At 38.2% G+C, this 25,770-nt stretch overlaps 1 protein-coding gene across 1 annotated transcript in view; it reads right to left on the reverse strand.

Moving 5' to 3' along the window:
• Positions 1-1,214: 1,214 nt before the first annotated feature.
• FSHR (follicle stimulating hormone receptor) overlaps positions 1,215-25,770 on the reverse strand; it is an 89,161-nt gene continuing 64,605 nt past the window's right edge. The window contains exons 5-10 of the mRNA XM_035560591.1: positions 20,897-20,968; positions 18,647-18,724; positions 15,687-15,755; positions 15,497-15,571; positions 10,128-10,313; positions 1,215-2,442 (exon numbers count right to left, since the gene is read on the reverse strand). Of these exons, the coding sequence (XP_035416484.1) occupies positions 1,215-2,442; positions 10,128-10,313; positions 15,497-15,571; positions 15,687-15,755; positions 18,647-18,724; positions 20,897-20,968 (1,708 nt within the window). The remainder of the gene's footprint in view (positions 2,443-10,127; positions 10,314-15,496; positions 15,572-15,686; positions 15,756-18,646; positions 18,725-20,896; positions 20,969-25,770) is intronic.

Below are 25,770 nucleotides of genomic sequence, written 5' to 3' on the forward strand. Positions count from 1 at the left end.
GTTATTCAAAACATCTGTATTCAAAACATCTGTAAAATCAGGAAATCTTGAATAAGGTCCCCCCCCCCTTATTTCAACATATGCAGCTTATGCCTCTCACATCTTTCAGTCAGGAGCATCATCTTATAGGCTGCACATGAAACATTATTTATAAGGGAAGGGGAGAGAGTACTTCTAATATCATAAAAGCTAAAATAATAAAAAAAGCTAAAAAATAATAAAAAATAAAAAATAAAAAAAAATAAAAATAAAAGCTAAAAATATTCAAAAGCCAACAGGATGCATCTGGATACAATGACCCTGACATAGCCCGAGGAATCATGTTAGAACAACCCACATATCCAGGAGGTCCAAATAACCAAGGGGTCCAACCCCAGAAAAGCTATTTCAACCCAACTTTGTGAAACCAACTTGAGGAAGCATCCTCCTTGTTATGAAGGATTTCTTCTGGTTTTGTTCCTGCTCTTTCTTGTCTTGGAAACAAAACCCAAGTCAAACTAAAATCCTTGATATTAATTCACATGAAATCTGTTTCTTTGAGCCTACCAGTCTAGATCAACACAATCCTACCCAACGTGATACTTTTGTGCAGATTAAAGTATGCACACACAGTGTGGGACAGCTAACATTAACCTAGCTGAAGATGCATCCGCCCATCTGCTATGGTAAACACAAATGGAAGCAACAGAAGATATTTTCATTCCTGGTAAGTTTGTACTGAAGGAGGGCTTAAAACCTTAAAGACTGGGCGTCTTTCTCCTGTAACCTTAGGAGATATGATTAATGAAAAGAGATAATTATCGGTCATTGTTATAACATGCTTCACAGACAAAAAAAAAAATAATTCTACATATTTTTTTTCTTTTGACTACATATAACCATTATTTAATTGTCAGTAAGCAGGTAACATCTTCCTAGAATGAAAGCAATCTCTGCCTGTATAGTATGAGATACCTGTTTATAAGCTCATTTATTTCTGGAGACAATTCTACAAGGACACTCTGACATATACTGCAGTTTTGTTCTTTGTCCTTCAAGAACTAATGAAGATCATGTGTCATCTCTGAAGACTGTTCATTGAACAAAAAAGCAAAGAGGAAATAAAAATGTTTTCCCATCAAAAATAAGTTTCCATGCTATGTTGTAGTCATTATTCAAATTCACAGTTGAAAGTGATTATCACACTGCCTCAGACACAAACTCATGCAGGCATTTCAGTTCAAGTGATTTAGAGGAACCAGTGAATAAATAGTCCCATCACTGTTTTTTGATGCTGGAGGATAATGACCATTTCTTGTGTGGAAATTATGAGCAGATGAGGAAGTGTCTGTTCTGTAAATCTGGGCTTGCATTTCACAGCAACCAAACTTGCTCAACAGAATGAAGAAATCCCTGCGGAAAGTCTTTGTGAAAATGGCATAGAGGAAAGGGTTGGCACAGGAATTGATGGGGTAAAACAAAACCAGGAGGATCTTGGATTTGGACACTGTGATGAGAGGAACCTTGAGTGAGGCTGATATAGCAAAAAACGATATTGGCGCCATGCAGAGGAAGTCTGTGAAGATCAATATAGCCATGCGCTTGGCAATCTTGGTGTCACTGTTTGAAGCGATGACGTTAGGGTTTCTTACAGTAAAGTAGATGCAGATGTAGCAGGCGCATATGATCACAAAGGCGAGTACATTCAACACTAAAAGAAATATAACATAAGCCTGAGAAAACGGTGTCTCTATGTCCATGGGCAAACAAATGCTGACCTTCATGTAGCTGCTGACACCAAATATGGGAAGAAGTGCCACCATGAAAGCAAACATCCAGCCAAAAATCATTATAATCACAGCATGCCGAAATCGAACCTTGCGGTCCAGTTGCATGGCATAGGTGATAGTATGCCACCTTTCCAGAGTTATCACAGTCAATGTGTAGACTGAGAGTTCACTTGCAAACACTGTAAAAAATCCTGCAGCGTTGCATCCAGCCCCTGTTTGCCAGTCTATGGCATAGTTGTAATACTGGCTTTTAGTCTGTATATCTACAGATGCAATAAACAACAGATAGATACCTATGCAGAGGTCTGCGAATGCGAGATTGCACATTAGAAAACGAGGTACAGTGAGTTTGTATTGACTGCTTATTAAAATAATGAGGACAACAGTGTTCCCAGTGATAGCTAAAATGCTGATAAACCATATCAGGACTCTCAGAATATTGTAACCCATAATATCTTCACATGGATTGAAAGCATCAGGTTTAGGTGAGCAAGCCACATTAACTACTTCATTGCATAAACCATAGTCAAATTCATTCTCTGCAGGGTCAAAACCAATGCCATAGTTGGAAATATAATCTTCAGCTGCAGATCGTCTATGTATCTTATTGCCAGGTTGCTCATCAAGGTCTTGCTTAGCCTGAGATATGCTACATATTGGATGTAATTCAGTACTGAAATTGTAAAAAGAGAAGAGTTGGAAACTAAGACACACAACACGAGGCATACAACAAACATTGAATCATGAAGTTTACATTAACAAATCAGTTTTTGGGTTAGCTGATTTTATCGATTTCCTTGGAGCTTGAAATTAATAGGCAGAGTAGTGCCTATTTATATAATATTACATGAAAATGTAGATGGATTTAAAACATAAAACATATGGGAAAGCAAAGCCTGATGTTTGACTTACTAACAATCATGATGATGTTATCCACCTGGACAGAAACATTCAGTAAGAAGCTTCCACTATTTCAACTGAATTTCTCACGTAACCTGACAATGATAAGTGATTCTGCATGGGGGAAACACATAATGATGAATTCCTACATATGACTGGACTTTGAAGAATGAGACAATTCAGTTGTGCAGATAAGGAGTCTGTATAATCAGAATCACTCCACTGTTCATTAGTATTACTCTTAAATTTCCTTTTTCCTAAAGATTTTGTCAGTCAGTGTGTCATATTCAATATCAAAACTCCTTCAGGGCACAGAACAGCTCCAGTCCGTGCAATTCATTTTAAGTATATCATATCATATTGGTCACTGGCTATTAAAGTAAATAAATAACATAAGTGAGATCATGCAGGGTTTCCAGATAGTCTCTGAAAGCCAGATGTCATCACAGATACAAACACTAGACATGGTAGAACATTTTGCTTAAAAAATGTTTTTCAAGGAAAGTGAAGTGAAGTGAACAAGTAAAACCAAACCAAGCCAAGCCAAGCCAAACTAAATCAACATTTCTGTAGAAACAATAGTTGCTTTTGTTTCTGTCAGAAGGCCTTTTTAAATCGTGTTGGGAATTTTTAGTAGAAAAAAAGTCAATAAAGGAAAAGAGTTTCAAGGAAAAATTTCCTTTGAAGGTAAATTTTTTTTTATTATTATTTTAAAAACAGTTTATATTTAGCTTTGTTTCCTAGAGGATTAACCTCAAGTCCATCTTCTCCATGCATAGACCAACTGAAGAAACAAGTGTTTTGGCTGAGAAGCTCAGCTCCATCAAGCTAACAAATATCAAGGTGTGTTAGCAAGAAACAAAGGGTCAGCCTTGAATAAGTTTCTCCTAGACCTCCTTTGAAGTTTGCTGCCCCAGAAACTTGCATCCATTACTTTGCATAAAGATGGATCCAGACTTAATTTGAGTTAGCAAATAAAACCGTTGACGGTGTGTTGCAAAACCAACTGTTTCTGCCTATTTTCATCTATTGTTTAGACAGCAAATTAGGTGTCCGTGTTCCAGGACAGGACCCTAGCTTATCTTACACCCTGATCTGCAGTACACTTGAGAGGACAGCTTTATAGGCAAGCTAGGTCGAAATGGTTAAACAAGTTGTAGCAGATTAAAAGCGAGGATTCTTTTTTTTTTTTTTTTTGTAACCCAATTTTACCCTTTGACTTTGTGCACTCACTACATCTTCCAAAAATCAAGTTGAAAAGGAAGAAAGAAAAAACTAATGAAGGCCCAGCACCAGAAGGTGAGGAACATTTCCTATGAGGTTTCGAGCATCCTCTGCTATTATCAATATTTTTTATCTTGCCTGTCAACTGAGGCAGAAAGCCGATTTTCTGTGAGGTCAAATATGCACTATGGAGGTCACAGCTGCAATAACAAGGCATTACATTTTGCTCCCCTGTGTTCTGCCTGCGTAAGGATGAGTGAGGGGCCAAGCATATTGATCAATATATCAACAGTTCTCTAGCTGAGAGGGAGTATATGCTTCCAAGGAGCAATAATGGATGAGAAAGTCCCTCAGTTTTGAGTGTAACAGGCACTTGAGGGCACTGAAAACTACTGCAATTAGTAGTTCTTTGTAAATGAACTGAAGAAAAGGGTTTCATCCAACTGCTTCCCAGCTATGAGTTAAAAATAAACATTTTCCTAAATTATGGAGGCACTACCTGGAGCTAAATCTATCCAACAGATAAGACAGCTATGTAAGGCCAATGAAATATTTCTGATTATTATTATTTATTCATTCCTGAATTATTTAACACCCACAGCTCCCAAACAAAATCAGACTCCCACAGAGTTAGCCACTATGTTTGTTCTGAGGATAGGTAGTGAGGAGTCTCCTGGCTGCTTCCTTGCACTGTAAGCAGAGTGACGGGCAGTTGCAAACTCCCAAGGGAAAGAAAAGCCATCATCTAGTACTGACTGTCCTGAGATATTTGCCCCTTGTGCTCTCAGAACAATAATTTAAAACATTTTTTGGCAAGAGATTGGGCCTTGCTTTCCTTTGAGAAGGCAAGCATCATAATAGTCATGTATTCAGACTATTTTTAACACTCTGCTACTGTTTAACATAGTTTTGCTCAAGTAAACACTCTGAATAATAAACCAGAAAAAGGACAACTTAAAAAGCAACATCAAAATTGGCAAAGCACTCTGACAAATATAACTACCCTTGTGCAAGTAGTTATTTCATGCACTCCATTTGGATATGGTGACAGCAGGATCTTGTGTGCTGAGAAAAGTAATTAGCAGAATAAATAGTCCAGACCTCGGTTCTGTGTTAGGCCCTATCTTGAACCAAACATCCTTACCAAAAAGTGACATCAAGTGAGTAGGGAGCAACTGGTATCATGTTCTCATGAAACAAGGCCCAAACACAACTCTGTGTGGTGTGTTCTTTAAAAAAATAGGTTTTCAAGTGATAACTTCTCCAAAAAATAATGATCGTGTGTAAGGACAGCATCATAACGATGCAGATCTTTTAAGCAGAAGGTGATCTTTATATCAAGGAAGTCAATGGGCTATGTCAAGTTGAGGGTTTTAACATCCAACTTCTACCCTATCCAAGCTTGAATGATGTTATTTTCCAGTCACAGGAGAACATGAGAGTTCAACACACTACATCGGCCTTGTCCGAAAAAGCAGGTTAGCTCCTGTTAGGCCACCATCACAATATTCCAGTGTAATAAATCTTCAGATCAATATTTATCATACAATCCTTCTTAGAACGGGGAAAAACAAACAAACAAACAAAAAAAAAAACACAACAAAAACAAAACTGCCAACATTTTAATTTGTGTCTCAGTCTGGCAGGTCTCTGCTTGATTAAATATCCTCCAAAATTTAGAAGGCACTGCCACTATAACAGGTTTAATATTTCCATTAGCACAACAGAGCTGGTGCAAATGTGTTTAGGAGAGGTGATCACTCACTATCTACTATGGAGACTTATTTTATCTCAGGTTCTTGAGTGCTGAAGAAGTATCAAAGATAGGAAACCTTACACAAATGAGGCAGCCAGGAAGGGGCCACACACCCCTGACTTAATTCCTTCTGAGATTTCCCACGTGAGCATCAAATGCTGTGGTGATCGTTAGAAATGCACTTACAGTGTAATGAGGCATCCTTTTTATACTTCCTGTACTACTGGGAAATATTTTGAGATCTAAACTGTTACACGGGAATGAGTGGCTCCTGTGAAGATGCACAGTAAGTCAGGTAACATCACTGTTCCCACCAGAATAAGAAATGTCTGCTGCACTAAACCAAGTGCAGCTCTTGCCAAAGAAATACTAGATGTTGTGTGAGCAAACATTGCAGACTATTAATAACTCTTCAAAATCCTGAGCAGTCTTGAATGCACACACATCTTGTCAAGAAAACTGCTTTGAAATGCAAGTGGGTGTAGCTGCTGCATATGTGACTAATCTCTGCTGAAGTGCATGGGAATACCTTTCACGTTCAGACTCACAGCACTGAACTAACATGCACACATAGTCTCTCTTTAAACTGGAGAGAGGATATTGGTCTCCCACCAATTTCAGTACACGACACATGACTCTATGAATGAAATGAACATTTTTAATTGCATTTAAATGCAGTTAACAGGAAAAAATGATCTAAATCATTGGTTCTAATCATTTTGTATTTATGCCTAGTATTTTTAAAAGATAATTCCGTCAACCATTAAAAACATAGATAAATGCATTCAACTTTGTTCTGTTGATCAGGGAGATACAGCTTATATGTATATGTTTATTCAAATAATCATATATCAGAGCATATATGGATCTCAAGTCTGAATTTTTATATTTTTTACCCAGCAGTGATGCATTTCTTTTACAAGACAATGAATGCTATTTTCCTAATGATTCCTGTCCTAGTCTAGTTGATTGAAAACTTAACTAATATTAAAATATAGGAAACCAGCAATCAGTTATTTTAACAGTGAAACTAAACTACCTGGAATGTACTGTATACAGAAAATAGTTTATCTAAATGTATTTATTTAACACAGGAGTTCATAATGATAGACAGATAGGCACAGCTTGTTTCTTGCTCCCTTGTCCTTCTAGATTTCAGTGTGTCTCTCCTCTTCTACACCTACTTTATAATACACAAAAGCCTTCCTGCCTTGTCAGCTACAATTAAGTGGAATATTCTTTGAATTTAATTACTAAAATAAGTTGAAATGGAAAAAAAGTCTCTGTAGCTAAAGAATAGCTACCTTTTCAAAAGTGTTTTTAGCTTGTAAAATCAGAAATTAATATTCTTTTCAATATTTTAAGTATAGCTACTTTAGAAAAACAAAAAGTTTTTTAATGCACACTAAAATTCAGTTTTACTAACTCTACAAAAATAGATCGTAAGTAATTTTCTTCTGCTGTTTGAAGGATTTTTCATTCATTCAAGATAGATTTTTTGAGATAACTTATTGGAGGTATTCTGGAGCTCAACTGACCTCCTGTAGAAAAAACATATTCAGTGAGGAACTAGAAAATGTTCGCACCATTAAGGGCAAGAAGACATTTTAAGACGTTTTTTTCTCTATGGGGAACAACAGAGATTTGATAGGTCAGCTTAAGTAAATTTAAGTAGCTCTGGTATTTATTTGCATTTGTGGCAGCAACTTATTATTATTATTATTTATTTTTTATTTTTTATTTTTATTTTTATTTTTAAATCACCAAAACTATTTCTTAGAAAGTTCCACGTAGGGTACCAGTTGCCCTATATTGATTTTTTTTTTTTTTTTAATTTCACTCCTTTACTGAAATTTTAAATTTAGGCAACTTGTGAACACAAGTTTCTGGATTTCACAAATTATCTGTGATGTCTTCTGACCTGAAAACTCCTTCACCCTTAAGGACAAGCAGTAGAAGAGGAGCTCATATCAATAAAAGAATTTTCGCAAAGCCAACACAAAGAGGAGCATCTCCAACTTGTATTCTATTTCTCACCGTTGCATTACAACACATTTTGTAGGGGACTGCGGAATCATGGCCAGACATGCTCCAGAAGCAGCCCCATCACTGTGTTGTGCTCCAGCTCAGCTCACTGGCCATCTGCACTTGATTTTTGAGTTCTGCACAATTCATTGGCATTTCTTTGCAAAATTACACTCACCCAGGCTGTGGGAAGGGCTGTCAGTGTCCTCCTTGGTTTCTTACTTGCTAGGGCAGAGGTGCCCAAAAGTGGAGCCACGCTACAGGGGAAGTGAGTGCTGTGAGTTTCAATTCCCCTGGGTAATTGTGGCACAAAAGTTATTCAGAGTGAGGGGACGCTGAGAGCTTACTCAGTGCCATCTCCTCCTGTTGCTTTCCTTCAACAGTAACTCTTAACCTGATTTTGAAGAGCCCTGTTGCCTACTTTCCAGTGTGGATTCTAGGATTTGGGTCTTGATTTGGCTCAGGCAGCCCAGAAGTCAAGTACCTTCAAAAATATGTATGATAAAGTAATATCAAAAATCCCTTTGCAGATTTAGCTTTTTAGAACTAAACATACTTCCTCTGAACTCATTGGGAAATACCACTCTGCCACCAGTGCTGGAAGGACTGGAACCATTTCTAATTAGCAGGCAACCAAGCACTGTGCCTCAGTAAGCCTGTAGAAATATGTGAAAACATCACCTGCTGATAACCTCTCGTAGCAAAAAGTTTAGAATTTTGGATCAAAAACAGGCAATGAAGGATAGATTCTGCCAGATACTTCCCTTACCACTGTATTGTCTGATATTAAACTTGCACTTTTCCCATGTAGTTTTGCAACACACATGCAGGTGATATGTACTAGCTATCAGCATAGCAGGACCAGGCATCTTTCATTGCCTTTAATTTCAGTGACAATACACTGCTAGAAGTAAAATAAATGGCTATTATAAGTATTTAAATGAAGCTTACAAGTAGCTTATACTTTTTATGCATGGTTTTACTTTTCTTTGAAATTTTAGGCATCTTCTGAAGACAATGTTTTGAACTGTAACAATGATCCATAAAACTATTTTTTTTTTCTGCCATGGCAAATTCCAAGTTTTTGAGGACTTCCAGTAAAAGAGGAACTTCAAACAATAACATGTTCCCATAGGTACCAATCATTCAGGTTTTCCAGTGGCACAAATTCATGAGGTTCATTACCTAGTTCTCATGTAACATTTAAAGTTTATCTGAGCAGCTGAAAATACTCAATGTGAGTCATTAATACCTGAAGTCTCAATGTATCTTGATGATGGCAAATCAAAACAAGTACTGAAAATTAGTTTGGGAGTCTAAAAGACCTCCCTGTCCCAGTGAATTTGGATTTAAAGGGATTGCTCTAGATTAACCATTTCAGAAATCATGTCCAAAAATGATGTGTATGTAGATGTGACAGACAAAATATCTGTGGCAGAGGTGATTCTCTCACTGTATTTAGCATTGGTGAGGCCTCACCTTGAATGTAGTGTATAGTTCTGGGATCCACAACTTAAAAAGGATGTTAAGATATTTGAAAGCATCCAGAGGAGGACAACAATACCAGTAAAAGGGCTGAAAGACATGTCCTATGAGCGGAGGCTGGGGACACTTGGGTTGTCTAGTCTGGAGAAACAGAGGTTAAGGTGACCTTGTTGCTCTCTACCACTTCCTGAGGAGGGGAAATGGAGAGGGAGGAGGGAGGGTCTGGTCTCTTTTCCCTGATAACCAACGATAGTCGGACACATGGGAATGGTACAAAGCTGCACCAGAGGAGATTCGACTGGATGTTAGGAAAAAATTCTTTACTGTGAGGGTGCTCAAACACTGGACCAGGCTTGCTAGTGAGGCGGTTGATGCCCTGTGCCTGTCAGTTTTCAAGAGGCATTTGTACAATGACCTCATTAATACGCTTTAACTTTTAGTTAGCCCTGAAGTGGTCAGACAGTTGGACTTAATGATTTTGTAGGTCCCTTCCAAATGAATTCTGTTCCATTCTCTTCTATTCTATTTGGTTCCAACATCAGTGTGGCTTCCTGAGGTTAAGAGGTTAACACCACTCCACAGTTCTGTTACCCACATGAATTGGTGGCGAGGTATTGACCATCTTCTCTGGAAACACAAATATCCTTCCAGCTACCTCCTGAAAGGTTATCATCATGTTTTCTGTTGGATATCTTCAGTGTGGCTCCAGGCTGATCCAGGACAGCAGGTCCCAGTGAGAGATGACCCTATGATGTATGCGGTCTACAGTCTCAGCTGGAGAAAATGGTGACGCTAATACAACTATCAAAATTTATTACCAACCTGGAATGGAGAGGCAGTGCACTGTGTAACATGAATAAACATGTATGTATTGTATGTTTATTTATATCCAGATTTTGAAGAAGTTTGTTTAATTCACTATCAATGGCTGAGAAGCATCAAAAAGAGAAACAAATGAAATCACTTACTTTTGTCTTTTCCAGTTTGTAAATGCACAGCAATGGCTAGGATAGGTGAAATTTGCCTCAATCAATGATCTAAATTTGCTTAAATCAGGAAGTTTTTTTAAATTATATGTAGACCTTGCTCTTAGCTTCTTAATGAGTTCTAATCCGTGACCTGGCAGGAAACTGATTTTTGTCCTGGAAATATCCCTTTAAAAAAACATATGAAAATCATGATAAAAAGCAAATTTACTTCAGCTCTACAGTAGATATGTGTTTTAGACTGTCCTAGTCAGTATCAGAGTACCAATTAAAAAGAGATCAGCTGGAAATTTGTGCTGAAAACAGGATCAGGTGATAAACTAAGAGTTTCTCAAGGAAACATTAACTAATATTCATTGCAAACAACAATCAAGTGATGTTAGTCTGATTTGAGAAAAAAAGAAAAAGATCCCACAACCCTCTGGGTAAAGATTAGCAGTGACATAAACTATTAGCTCCATATGATTCTAGGTTTAGTAAATAACAAAAGAAACACACCAATCATCCAAGAACGCTGTTACAGGAGGGAAAAAAAGAAAAGATTGATGAAATCACAAGAGAATTTTGTGATGTTCCTCATGAACATCACGTCATGTAAAGCCTACCATGGAAAAGGCAATAAACACAAAGAGAGAATCTCATGGGAGGTTACAGATGTGAGGAGAGGTTGAGGATACCAGATTTTGTACTCATTAGGAAGGAAAAGAGACTAAAGAGAGGCAAAAGTGATGTAGTTCAAACTTTGAGGAACAAAAATATCAAAATGTTTCCAGAGGTTTAAAAAACAAAGAATTCAGACTGAAGCAAAGGAAGGGGTAAGATTAGAGGAGGTTAGGAGAGATGCATTTACGTGGAAGGCAATTATTGTGTGGGACGGACTATCAAAGGCAGCGATGGAAGCAGCAGCTACAAATGTATCACACAGAGCATCAGCGAGGCTTTCAGGGGGAAAAACATTATGCAAACACTAGATCATGACTTGTGCTACACAGGTAGGGAAAGGGAAGAAGGACCAATGGTGCTTCATCTCCACAGAACCTGTCTCCATGGCTCCAGGGTGTAACAGCTGGGGCAAAACATCCACATATTTCCTTGGCTAGGAACAGACAGTGTCCCTCAGCTTGCGACAGCAGAAGTGCACACTTCTTTCTCTTAGATCAACAGTGAAATGGACTACATAAAAATCACCCTGTCCTCCCTTAGCTCCCATGCTCTTATGGCATGAGAGTAATGCAGAATGCAGTGTTTGCTGGGGCTGCTCTGTTCTTTATTCTCTCACAAAAGAAAAGAATTTCCCCTAATAAGGGAATTGAACTGACAATATTTGTCATTTTCTCCATGCCTCCCCTCCCAAGGTACATTAATCTATAACAGTATGATGTCAGGACAACATGTTATTTTATCTCTATTACATAACAGGCACAAATTGCTTTTATTACCATATTAATGCAGTAGAGTGGTGCTACGTGAACAGGAGACCAAATTTTGGCAGTGTACAATGAAGTTCAGACCCTCTCTATGTACAACACGCACATTTGCACCTCTGTTCTCCTATCTCAAAACCAAAATTAATACCAGGAAATGTCTCTGTTTGAACTCTGTCTGTAGAGTAGGGTGGTCACATCTAAGAAATTTATATTCAGCTAATAAAGCAGTTACTGGCTGTGGTTAAAGAGGATCTTTGTGTCCATACTGTGCCCACAGCTGGAGGCTTTAGTTCCAGGCTCTGAAAGAACGTCCCATCTTCAGGTAACACCTTCAGAAGGCAGTCTGTGCTGCCCTGCTGATATACCCATTTTCATATTGGGGTATTAACACCTGTAGCTTGCTGGCAGCTTCAGTTGCCAACTGGGCAGTGAATTGTGGAAGCAAAGGAATGAAGATGGACCCGACGCTGCTGTCCTGACCTAGGGTCATAACTTCTATGGACAAGAAGGACAAGATGGAATGGTGGAAGCAGAAATACTTCTGCAAGGCAGGCTGAGAGAAGCCAAGGTTTGGTCTTGTGGTTCTTTTAGGACTGATCTGTGTGTCATAGGAGCAGCTGAAGAGAAATTTTAGGCTTTTGATTTCTGACTTAGACACCTAAAGTAGTAATTGGGTTGCAGTGAGCAATCTCAATTGTTTCATGGACTGACTATTGTCCTTAGTTCACTGCCTAATGAAAACTGTCACCTAGAGAACATGTTCGTTATTCACCAACTACACAGCACTTTTCTATATAAATCCACAGACAGTATCACTCATGGCATCAATAAGAGCCTACAGAACTTCACAAGGGTTCATAATTCTGAACAAGAATCAAAAATGTTTTCCTAGTCTCATTAGCTAGAAATCTTCAGTGCCTCCAAACTGTTATTATACTGCATAGAAGTAACAAGTAAATGTGAATAGGAATATCACCTGGATATTCCAGCAGCTAAAACATTACTGGGTCTCTGGCCATATCTAAACAATTTCATAAATATCCAATATTTTCCCATGAAAATTCTTCTTCTTTTAAGAAGTTTGTTATTTTTTTCTGTTCATTATTGTCCATAAACCAAAGTGAGCTGAGGAAAGTGCTTTGTAAACTACTGCAGGGCTTGCTGGGATGCCTGTTAGGGATAGTTATCGATACACCATCGGCAGACTCCCCCCATAAACAGAAACGCAGACGTTGTGTACATGGTTTGGTCACTTTATCCACTGAGTCATCACAGAGTAGAACTCAGCGCAGAGTTTCTTTGGGATGTTTCCCTAGTTACAGGACTGGTAAATTAAATAAGCAAGATGAACTAGAGGATAAAATAGCAGTAGGGAATCAAACCAGAAAGCATCAGTGACAGGAATACATGTCATATTACTAATGCTTGGCTGCTAGTCATCAGCTTTGACAGCAGCCGGTGCAGGAACAGCAAAGTGAATCTGACTTTTCTTACAAACACTTCCCTTTCTCTCTGGGAATCAGTTACTGGGATTAGTCAAAATACTGACCAGCTGATAGTCCTGTTTAGGGCTGAAAGGAACATAGCAAGAGAGCAAAATGTGGCTGGCAGAGCAGACATCAGAGAGGAGTGATCAGTGAGACCAATTTTCTCAGCAGTTGTATCTAAACTGCTCTCTGGCTGTGTTTCAGGGATTCAGCTGTCTAGCTCAGATCTGCTGGAGCTCTCGCATGGCTCACATACGTAGGTCTCCTGTAGAAAACAAATTGCAAGGACAGGACAGACCACAGACATACCTTGCCCTGCTTCCGAGGCAGGACGCAGCCAGAGAACTCAGCCCAGAATGGATCATCATTAAGCAGCAGAACTATATTTATAAAGAGGGGGAGTCTGAGAGGCTTTCTGTAGCTTCCTGCAATTTGCTGGTACTCCCAATATGATCGTAATGCTTATGGGATGCAGAGTTTTGTAGGGTCACCAGTAAAAGCTCATGTAGGCCGCTACAGCTACGGGAACACCAGAAAAAGACTAAACGAAACAATATGGATGAAAATTGAAGCTACAAAATTCCAAGTTAGCAATAAAGTGTATTTCTGTATAGAAGGAATGTGTATATGTGTGGGAGTAATTAGCCATTTGATTTACTTGCTTACTGTCAGCACTGAAATCCTGTAACTCAAAACTTGATGTCTTTCCAAAAGAGAGATTCTAATTCAGCCAAAAGCTGTAAGCCTAAGAGAGGAATTGATTGCTGAAACTGTGCAGCCAAGTATAAAGCAGACGAGGTGCTAAGGCTTGTGCTTTCTGACATTACTGTTTGTGTTTGTCTATCTTTCATACTGTTTTAGTATTCTGAAATATAAGATAGGAGTTGGTATTAATTGACTGTAGAGCACTGGTTCAGGAAGAACAAGAGTTAAAACATCCTGACATTCAGTCTAATAAAACATTGCAATTTGCAACACAAATTTTATTTCAACAGCACTATTTTTCCCAGCAAAGATATTATGGGTCAATCATCTCCACAAAGCACATTCCAGGTGTAAGCTACAGTGACAGATGTAGCTTTCTTGATCTCCGTCAGGATAAAAAGGTAATTTCCCATCCATAGAACAGTGGATATACAAGTAATTGAATAGAAAACTTCTTGCACAAATAACTTAGTGTTAGAAATTGAACTATCAAATGAATCTGAACTACAGCCAAATCAATTTGATAAACCTCTTGAATCAGCTACAACTTGCAAAGAAAATGCATTTACTCTTTGCTACAGGAAACAATGCTTTTCCAAAGAAACATCAATGATATTATTGCTTAAAAGATGCTCCACTGTTAGTCTTTTCCAAGGGAGAAAGTCACTGAAGGAGTGATGGAAGCAGGGCAGAATGCAGTAACCCATACGGTAGCTCTTTGTATCATTGGTGTGTCATAGGTGTATCATAACAACATGGAAAAAGGCCTTCAGAAGTGCTCTTATCTGAACTCAAAGTTAACTGGCCATTTTTTTCCCCTCATTTTTTTTTAGATTTCTAACCACTTTAACCTCTGTGTAAAGTCTTCCAGCGGCTCCCAATACCTGTTTTCACCTTTTATGGGTGACTCCTATCCCTCTCTGGACATCCAGGATAAATGGGAAGAAAGAAAAGAGCTGATGAATTTGTGACACAAAAAAAGACACCGTTGTCTCTGCTGCAGCTGTTATGTTCTGTAGCTGGTGCTCACAAGAAGTTGTGCACACTCTCAGGTGTTTTACAACTTGTCAAAGTGTAGCATGAGGTGCTGGTGATTGAGAGACATGAGCATCTTACTGTTGAACTCTCTACTGCTGAGATCTTGCTTTCCAGCTTACCACCCACCAAAGAGATCCTGCTATAACTGTGTGATATATATGTGTAATATATATATGTATATATATGTGTGTGCATATATATATATATTTATAGGGATCCCTGTCCCTGCAGGGTAGGGATTTTATCTTTAGGACTAAGCTTTAGAGATGCAGGGCAGATTTTCACTGGTTTTAAATAGTTCAAGGGGGAGCAATTCAGATTTAAGCACTGAGAACTAACTCACCTATTCCTGAATTTGCTCCAAACAAAAAACAAACAGCATTTTCTCTGAAAAAAAAAAAAAAGAAGCTGAGCTCTTACAGAGCTTAATCCACCATGTAGAGGAATATGGAGCTAAATCCCTGGATGCAAATACTCCAAAAACCCTGAGGACAGAGTGAAAACATGGATCTAGACTCTCTTGGCTTCCATTTTTTTATATTCAGAACTATACCTCCAATTTTGAGTTGCAGGACTTGTGAGATGTTGGAATCCAGGCTTGTATTCATATGTTCTTCTTTGACCTTTTCTGGGGGCTTAATGATGAGAAAACAAACAAACAAACAAACAAAAAACAAATCTGAATATTACTTACAAAACAACAGGCCCATTGGCTCCTTGGAATACCTCATCTGGTAATTTTTCTAAGTTTTGATTGTCACTTAGATTTCTGAAAAACACAATATTGATGCTAAAACAATCTGAAATAAATTAAAAAAAAAACTTGCAGAAATAGCTACCTTCTAATAATTGCTTTTCAGAAAGTAAGCAACAGAAATAGTTACAGCTCATCCAGGTAGGTTCCATTAAATGCATGATTCTCAATTTCCTGAATCCCATTTTTATTTAGCCATCTGCAACAGAGAAAAAAAATGCATTCTTACACATGTTCACAATTTATATGTATGTAATTAAAATCAGTGAAAAGGATCTCAAACAAGTAAAATTATTAAATAGATGCTTAAATTATGAAGTTTCTGTGAATCCCAGCTGATAAGCTCCCAACAGTTAGAGGAAGGATTTAGAGAATGCAGATATGAACAGGGCAGATCAGCATTACCATAAGAGATGACAGCTACAGTAAGTTTTTGAAACATAAGTAGAACTGATTAAGACACCGGTGCTGCTCTGCTGCCCTGAGAAGCCTCCAGTGAATCTAACAAACCTGGTCCAGGTTAACCCCAGAATGGGTGAGACCAGAACCTTTCCTACTGGTGCTGTTGGTGTCATCTACAAGATGCTTTTTTCAAGATGTTTTTGAAATAGCTTAACCTTTGCCTATAATTACAAAACTAAACAAAACAAAACAAACCAGAAACCAACCAACCAACCAAAAAAAAAACAAAACACAAACCAAACCAAAAACCAAACCAAACCAAAAAACAAAAAACAAAAAGCAAAACAAAACAAAACAAAAAACCCAAGATCCAGGAAGTAAAAAAGGATGAGACTATTAACAAACTGCCTGGGAAGCAGCTGGTTCTTCCTGCACCTGCTGTCTCTTCAAATCATATTGCCTTCCTGCTCTCCATCTCCCCAGGATCCTTCTCCTGAGAGAAGACACAGGTAGCGAACTTGGGGGGCTTTCTGCCAAGTTTTTACTGTAGTGCACTAAGTAATTAATGTTTAATGTCTTTCCATCTCTTCCCTTCACGATTCTGAAAATTTACATTTGAGTCAGTTATATTTATCATCTTTACAGTGCAATCTTTCATCTTGTTGCTTTGCAACTCATGCTCTTTCCAACAGGGCATGACAAGTTTGATAGGTGTCAAAACTGGCGTGATTTATTGAAACTATCAGCACACATGGACGTAGAGTTTCTAATTCACACTGAAAACTGAGCATGCAAGTGACCCACTTATCTGAGGTGGTGAGCTCAGGTCATCATGAAAATCAGTTATGGGTCTGGTTGAAAGGATTACTCTTTTGACCATGGAAGGCAGATGTGCATAATTCCAGTGTCTGTCAGGTCAGATCAAGAAAACTGTCACTGTCCCCTTCACTTGCATACAGTATTAGATATGATGAGCAGGCACACAGGAGAGACATGTCCCTGCTTATAGCATTTAAAACATTTATTACATTCCATTGGTCTTACCCATTCATAGCTCCCAAGCTGATATATATGCATTTAATCACAGGATTAGCTCTTACTGTTTTCTCTCACTGAATATTATGCTAATACAATGAGATACTAAGGACATAAAATCTGAATTACTGTTGCCATGCAGTGTGGACTCCTGTCACCTGGTAAATTGCATTCAGGTAGTAAAAAGAGAAAACAAAATTTTAACTAAATCCCAAGGTTTCATTGTACTTCTTTCTCCATTGTTACCTGGACAAGCTTCTATTGAGACAAATTCTCTCCTCACTTCAACCAGCATCCTTACTGACTCCCCTGAATAAACTGGAAGTCTTATGATAGCAACAAGTGACAATGGAGGCACAGATCCAGAGCTTGGACATATGGGCTTTTACTCACCATTTCCTGGCTAGATTAGTATATTTAAAACCCACTTAAAATTCACCTGCTCTGTGTTGATCCCTGCATAGGGTAAGCTTAGATGTAATCCAAATTACTGGCTTGAACATGATGGGAGCCTGCTACAGTAAACCTAGTAAAACTGGCTCTCCCCATACTGTGGAGGCTTAGTGGGTCCTGGGTGTTTGGAATGCTTGAGTGGTATTGGGAGGTCAAATCACACTAAAATCTGGCATATATATCTCACCCCATAGTAGTATTATGGAAATAAATAAGGTATGTGCTACATAGTGCTCTGACAAAACCAAGTCTCACGTGGTTAGCAAATACTATCATCATAGGAGAAAAGATAAATAAGTACATTTGGGGTATTGTTACTTGAATATGTTTGAATTAACTGAATGAATATCTCAGCTGTGTGTGTGTGTATCTGTGTGTGTGTTAAAAAACTTCAGGGAACTTGACATAGAGGTTGTGGACAACTGATGGGGAAAAAGGAGAGATAACAGCCAAGTGACTTCTTCCTGTCCTTTCTTCAAGTATTGGTGGCCTGACTCTGTCCCACCAAAATCAATGCGAACCAAATCAATCAGTTCTTGCTTGTCTGTTTTGGTATGAGAGATAAATGGCACACACACGGGGAAATTTTTCCAGTCTGGCTAGGCAAAATGAAGGCAGCTTGTTATTAAGCACACAATGCATTTTGATATACTAACAGAAAGGATCAAAGAAGCTAAGTAGTTTATTAAAAAACATGACCGTTCAAGTCAAACAAAACGTCATCTAACCACACAGCATGAAACTGCATAGTGAACTGGCCTGTATCAATGCATTAACTTTGTATACAAATATACCACATTTCCAAAACATCTACATATATTTTGCCTGAGTAACAAACCTCTTTGAATGATGTGTCTGACTGTAAATATTTATGAGTCACACCATCCTTTTGAACACAATTTGTATCACATGAGTTGTTGTTGTAGGTGGAATACATTTAACCTTGGCACCAGTAATTACAAAATTAATTCTACACTGTGGTTCTAAAATTAGGGCCAGAATTAGAATACAACAAAAACCACAAAAGCATTCATTTTTCATGACAGTAAAGCAGAATACAGAGATTTTGGGGATAGAGGAGAAGTCTAAAACCTGTAATTGAATTTGGAAGCTGATAGAAAAGAGACCATACTCTCAACCCAATTCCGGAGAAGGAACAAGCTAGCAAGAAGAAGAATAGATTTGTTATGTCTTACTCACAGAATCACACTTTCAGAACTCAGGCCCATGAATGAATTTCTTTCAATTGTACGTATATTTATATTATCTTGAATATCTCTGAAAAATAAAATACAATAGCAACTACACCTTTTTGCACCTCTGTAAGCCTCTCAATATGTTAAGGTATTTCAAATGTTATTTTTCCTTATATTCGATCTGAGGAACTGTTTTATGCAAAGGCTGATGACTTAAGATTTTAAGAGAGTAAACCTTTCTGATAGAAGAAGTTGAAGGCAAAACATTTCTATATTCTTGTTCTCCACACCTCCATACCTGCCTCACAGATCGGTTTAAGCCATTGAAATGCATCATAACCCTAATGTGAATGAAATAGTTCTTCCAGAAAATATACTATCCAGAAAATGCAAGTTGAGTGACTGGGAGGCCACCACTTCTCTGAGCCTCCCAAACAGAAGATGGAAAAGCCATTAGCCTTTTTGGCCTGATTCAGCAGGGTACCTAAATGAATATAATTCCATGAATAGTTTCCCTCCTAATGTCAATGTGTTTGATTATAAGCTTTTGTATGTGCTTAAGAACTTCAGACACGGGACCCCTGTCAGTTCAGTTTGTTGAAGTGACAAGTATGCATTTCAGTCTTTCAGCAGTTTTGACTGATGCACAAAAAGAACGGCAGATATACATTCTGTTGCTTGCTCAAAATAGACCTCAAAGAAGTTAAACAGTATTACTCATAATTTAGACTGGGGATATGGTTGTTTTCATGCTGTTTCTGTTGGAAAGCATGGAACAAAATGAATTATCTGCAAAGCTTGAAGTTAAAAGCCATTCCAAAATTATCTCATACTGACAGTTATTTAACCACAACTGTGTTACCATTCACAACACTGCATTAGCTGACACTTCCACACTTCTGCACGTGGAGATCAGCAGAGGTAGGAGTAGGGAGGGAGTGCAGCACCCATAGAAGCGGAAGTTTCCCACTGCTAAGGGGAAACAATGAGGCCCTTATAAACCTCAATAACCCATCAAGATCTATCTTTGAGATTTAAATATTGGCACAACTGAAGCCAGCAAGAATTTTCTTATTGACCTCTGTGGCGGCAAGGTTTGAAGCAAGGTCTATTTCAGGTCTTAAGCAATGTTAAGGCCTAGTTATTCTTACAGAAAGTGAGGAATTTCACCTGAAGAAAAAATCTCTTGCTCAGCAGAACATGGTAATTCAAGTCTAGTTAAGACTGATGATAAAGGTATACAGGAGGAAGTTTCTGTACCTCCACATCTATTGCATTTGCTTGATGGCTTCAAGGAACCCTGAAGGGCAGTTCTCAAAATTACAAGCGTATTACAGAAAGGTATTTTGTTTATTATATGTGTGTATATAATATTGAAGTGTCTCCCTCTAAGCTTTCTATGCATTTTTATTGATACTGATGGCTCTTACTAAGACAATTGCAGGATTAATGTTTCTGCAGATTTTAATCTTCTAATCAGAGACTTGAAGATTCAAAACTTGTCCTATGCGCTAACAATATATCTTGTCCAAAAGAAGAGAACAAATATTTGCCTATTTCCCAGGTTTTCTGCTTTCAGTTATAATCAGAACTGGTGGGAAAATGTCTGTCAAACTTTTCCATGAAAAAAACTCAAATTTTGATGATATACATTTTTTTTTTCAGAAAAAAGTGCTTTTACATTAAAAACAAAAGCCTGCTTTCACACAAAATTTTACATTTTTATCCCCTTGATGGCGCTGGAATTTTTCTTAGAAAAAATATAATTAATTCCCTGGACAGTTTTATTGCCAGTGAAAAAAATGAGCATGGTAGAGTTATTTTCCCTTGCTTTTTGTTTTCTTTGCTGTGGCCATCTGTCTACTGAAAATGGCACCAAGATCAGCAACTCTCCATGCAGGCTAGAGAACTGTCACCAGATGGCAACAAATTTCCACTTCCACCAGCCTGGTTTGAATTTCAACCAGTGAAACAGAACTCAGGGGACTACCAGTCCCCTGAGACATCTCGCTGTGCATTTATAATGTAGTTAATGGAAGAGTAGTCAGTAGACTGCAAGCTACAATGCTTGATAGAAAGAAGAACTAGAGAATACTGAGACCTTTTAGGCCACATTAACATCAATGCCTACAAAATTGCAACCCAAAATGTTATCATGAAGCTAATAAGCAAGCATAAGGGCAATCACTTCTTGAAAGATTTTGTTAGAACAGCAAAATGTTCAAAAGGAGCTTTTAAAAGCATTACAACTTACAGTAAAACTTTCTGGAAGGAGTGCACCTTCTGGACAACAGGTAAAAACCTAAGGCCAGTGTTTGATATTAACCTAAAGAAGAGAGAAGAAATTAAGATTATTAATTCTGTCCCAAGAATGAAGTAATAACTAACAAAGAAGAAAGCAGATTGTACTTAAAATGTAAGCCACAAGAGGCAGACTTTCGCCACATACCCAGCATTTACCCACAGGAATCTTGATATTGTAATGTAAAAAGGTTTTTGTCAAAAGCATAAGTTGAGTTGTCCCCCACTGCAATCAAGGGAGAAAACATATCTGGGATAATTACATTTCCTCCTGATGATCTCAAGAAATCTTCAGTATTAATTTCCCAACCATATTCTAAGAAATCAACCACACTGACACAGGATAATTATTTTCATAGAATCATTAAGGTTGGAAAAGACCTTCAAGATCATCTGGCCCAACCATACCCCTACCACCAATGTCACCCACTAAACCATGTCACTAAGCACCATGTCCAACAATTTTCATAGTAGCTCTTCTAATAATAATAAGAAAAAAAAATCACTTACCACAATTTTAATCTTCTAATCTAAATGATGATACATTAATTCAATTGGAAATATCATTATTTCATGAAAGTTAGAGAAACTTAGGACACTTTGTTCCCAAGCACCGTTGATAGCAAGGAACTGAATACATGGGAACATTTCAGCAGTTTGCTTGATGGGAAATGGTCTTGATCCTCTGCATTTAGCCAACTTCAGCCTCCCACTGTACTGGGCACTGCTGGCTTCTGTTTTGCTGTTCACATCTGTGAAACGCTATCCCAGAAATGCTGACTTTGAAGGACAATCCTGTGCCCACAGCCAGGGAGGAAAATGGGGCACAGCTATTGACAGAGCTGCACCATGTCCAATTAATCAATTTTTGTTGTCCAAAACAGTAGTAAGGGTAGGACAGGAGCAACAAATGATATTGCCATACATAAAGAGAAGGTTGGTGGCTGTTTGATGGCTGGAAGGAGGGCTGAATGCCTGGCTGGGGAAGTGCAGTAGGAAAGAGGAGCTGGAGTTTGTCCCAGCCACCAAAATGTCTCATTACCATGCTGATGCTACCAAAGAAAGAGAAAATTTGGGTTCTTGAAAGGGTAATTATCTCTTTGTGGTTTTAGTGTGTGAGATGTAGAGAATATTTTACTGAGAATATTGGTTCCTTAAGGTGTGTATTAGTAGTATATGGAAAGCATTTTTTATCTTGGCACTTAAATAGAACAATATTCTTCCATTACTGGATGCAATTATTTTGGGCAGATTCATTCCTGAATGGTGTTAGACAGTGACGAAAAGCACTGCTTGAGACTGGAAAAAAGTAAAGGCATTCATTTGATGTTTATTATGAACCTAGAGCATTTCAGAACAGTTGCAGACTTTCAAGTTTTACGAATTGAACTGAAACCAAACAGCCAAATGTGACAACCAAATCTATAAGGACCAAAAAGGTCCATAAATAGTCATTCACTTGTAGGAATACTCATCTGAGCACTCTGAGGTGGTATTTGGATATTCTCAGAGGTTCATATTGAAAAGCCAACTGGTTATCTTCCTCATAACAAAAAGCATTGCATTATATGTAGGAAAAAATTAAAGAAGTGTAGTGAATATTCATGAAGCCAATTTGGAAATGTTGCTGAAATGTCATTGACTGTTTCATCCCAGGAGTCAGAGTGGTCTGACATTACATTAGCTTAAAAATCACAGCTGTCATGTGTGACCAAGAAAGCTCTACAAAAATGCCTTTGAAAAACTATTGCATGTAGTTAAATAGAAAGCAGGATTAATGAAACAGGTGGATTCCATAAGCCTGCTATTATTTAAAGTACTTCTGCACTTATACTTTGTGAAAGGAATTAGCCAAAAAAAAAAATTAGAAGCAATAGAAGAAGAACCTTCAAATCCCCCCTTATAATATCTTAAAGTACACTCTCTAAATCATTGGAGAAGTACAGGGTTTTATTTGAAAGGTGCCTTTACTTTTAAATGAGTCATACGCTAAAAATTCATGCAATTCATTTTAAGAGCCACTTGTTAAATACAAATTACAGCACACACTTGCTTGAATAGGTAAATGAAGAAGCAAACTGCTTCCAAATATTGTGTGGTTATTGCAGAACCAAGGAGACATGAAAAGCTTTCCTTTCTACTTTACTTTCCCAAGGAAAGCTTGATCCTCTTGTTCCGGTAATGAAGGATGATGGTACTCTACTATATGCTGTTCAAGCACTACTCTCAATGGCAACTTAATCCAAATGACTCAAAACAGGTTAGCAGGGTTTTTGCCTTATGTGTGTGAATAAACACATTCAAGGCCTTGTGTGCCACAATACTACTGATCTTTCAAGTAACCCAAAATTGCTCAGGGTTCAGTTTACACGGGTGATTTGACATCACATGAGTGAGCAGCATGAGATGAAGAGGAAAGCATCTTCAACAAATCGTTACATATTGAAGTAAATCTAAGGGTATGAGGTACTGATTGCACAGAGGCACAGAACAGTGATTAGGAATAGGAGAGGATGTTCTTTTAATTAATTGCAGAAAAAGAACTGAAAAAATACTTAGCTAGAGTGTGGCCTAGATCTCTTCTCTTTTTATTCAGCCAACAAATCTCCAGAGGCCTTTAAGTGGATAATCTTGTTAGAATGTAGATAATCCAATTTTCTGAATATCTTTCTTGAAGGACAGTTTTGTCAATATGTTTACCATATAATGTATACATCCTTAGTAGCCTTGCTTTAAACAAGTGTCCTCTTTAATCTGTGCTTTAACTGAGTTCCCCCTTGCCATACATAAACAGCTCAGTAACAACCTGTTTTTCAAACGGCTGATGGCTGCTTTCCAAAGCTTTAATTATCTTTCTGAAAAGGCTTACTGGAGTCAGCATTTAAGAAAACATTGCACCAAGAGCACAAGAGAACACAATTTTTTCAGTAACTAATTCCTGGAAGATTCTGGTTGCTTATTTCCAGATACAGCAAATTTCCAGACCTTTTTTATACCAAGTTGGTAGGAGCTATTCTGACAAAATCTGGACCACAGTTTACTCCATCAACTTATTGAGGATGTCTGCTAAATTGCAAATGCAAGGTAGGCTGAGTTAAATACAGCATCACTCAGGAAGTATTATTTATGTGCCCGTTAATCACACTAGTGACTTTGTACTGCGCTCCAGCAAGAAAGTCCTCTGACTCATGTGAACTGGCCTTGCAGGCTATGCTGAGTCTATAATCCATGGCACTCACTACTGGGCAAGGTCTTTAAACATGAGGCTCTCATGCAGAAGGATGGAGTGGATCGTCACTTCTTTTTATTGAAAATCCCATTCTATGAAAAGGGTCATCAGTTTGTGGACAGGACATCTCTATTAGGCATGACTAGCTTCATCTGCAACAAATACAGATCGGATTTAAGAAGCATGCCAGGCATACGTGTGTCAGGTTCTCCATGAAATAAGGACAGGCAGGTACAAGCACCTGCAAGTCTTTGGGGCTGGGCTGTTCTCTCCACAATGAAAAATATTTTAGAGATAAAAAATGTTTTCATGGCCTACATTTCCCTTCCCACCAACAATCTAGCTGTATGCCCTTAAAATTGATCTGAAAAAAAGCGTCACATTTAAACCTTTCTATTTTAAGATGAGATCGCTTAATACAGGACATCGATGCATGCACTGTAAAACAACCAAAGGACACAGAACTAATTTTGGAAAGAAAATAGGTTTGAAAAGCCATCACTGCATTATTAAACAGACAATGCCACAGCTCTCCCTAATGAGAGCCAGACAAATAATCTCATACCCATGAAAAGGTCAACAAGTTACCATTTCGAAGCAGTCTGTCTCTTTGGCACATATCCAAGAAGACCAATTAACAATCCTCTTCACATCCTCTTCTAAAAGACTGGCAGGAAAGTTTAGGTTGCATTTTTCTAGAAGGCTTAGGATATTTCAGCATTGGATTTTAAAAGTATTTTTCTCACCGTAGTATTTTCGCCATACTAGTAATGATGATGCAGGAGACAAAGGGAGTGGGGTGAGTGGAAAATGTATTTGTACTCAAGTTGACGCAGATAAAAGCATATTCATGTTCAACTGCTAGTGGCTATAACGAGCCCATAAAGCTGATGAAAGGGCTGACAATGTTAGCCAGAGCTTCTTGCCTGCCAATAAATAAGATCTAGTGGCTATATGACTATTTTCGAAGCAGCACAGATAAAGTCTTGGAAGCAACAGTTGCAAAGGTCATTAAACTGATGGGCTATGGTGTCTAGCCTCCATGTCAGGCATTAACACTGATTAATTTGTCTATTTTTTTTTTCTTTTCATTTTTTCTTTTTCCTTTTGAAAATGGCTAGTAAATATATATATATATATTTTTTTTTCTCTGCAAGGTTTTCTGAACTGCATTTTAACAGTTCTGTCATAGCCACGGCACTGTCATGAGGAATCAGACTACATGTCTCATACCCTGCCAGCCTGCCACCGAGGCTGGAAACTTAAGAAAGAATCGCAGCAAGCTCAGCAATGTGCGCATACCAGAGCCCCCTGCTTTGGTGTGCCGGTTGCAGGTGGGTCTCACTAAACTTCTTTATCCTGAGATTCAGGGGTGCCTGTGTCAGCTATTCTGCTTTGTAGGATAGACCAGGAAGGATTACAGAGGTCTTACAGCAAGGTCTACAGCAAAAGATTGGGACAAGGACCTCTCCAAGTAGATGACTTCCTCTCCAGCTCTGCTGCCTCACTGTGGTCTATTTGGAAAACTGGTGTGGACCCCAGCCAGAGATGCCCCTGGGGAACTGGGGCATCTGAGGGTAAGCCAACTTACTGCAAGT

This window comes from Cygnus atratus, chromosome 3 (assembly GCF_013377495.2).
Source record: "Cygnus atratus isolate AKBS03 ecotype Queensland, Australia chromosome 3, CAtr_DNAZoo_HiC_assembly, whole genome shotgun sequence".
In the NCBI taxonomy this organism is placed as follows: Eukaryota; Metazoa; Chordata; class Aves; order Anseriformes; family Anatidae; genus Cygnus; species Cygnus atratus.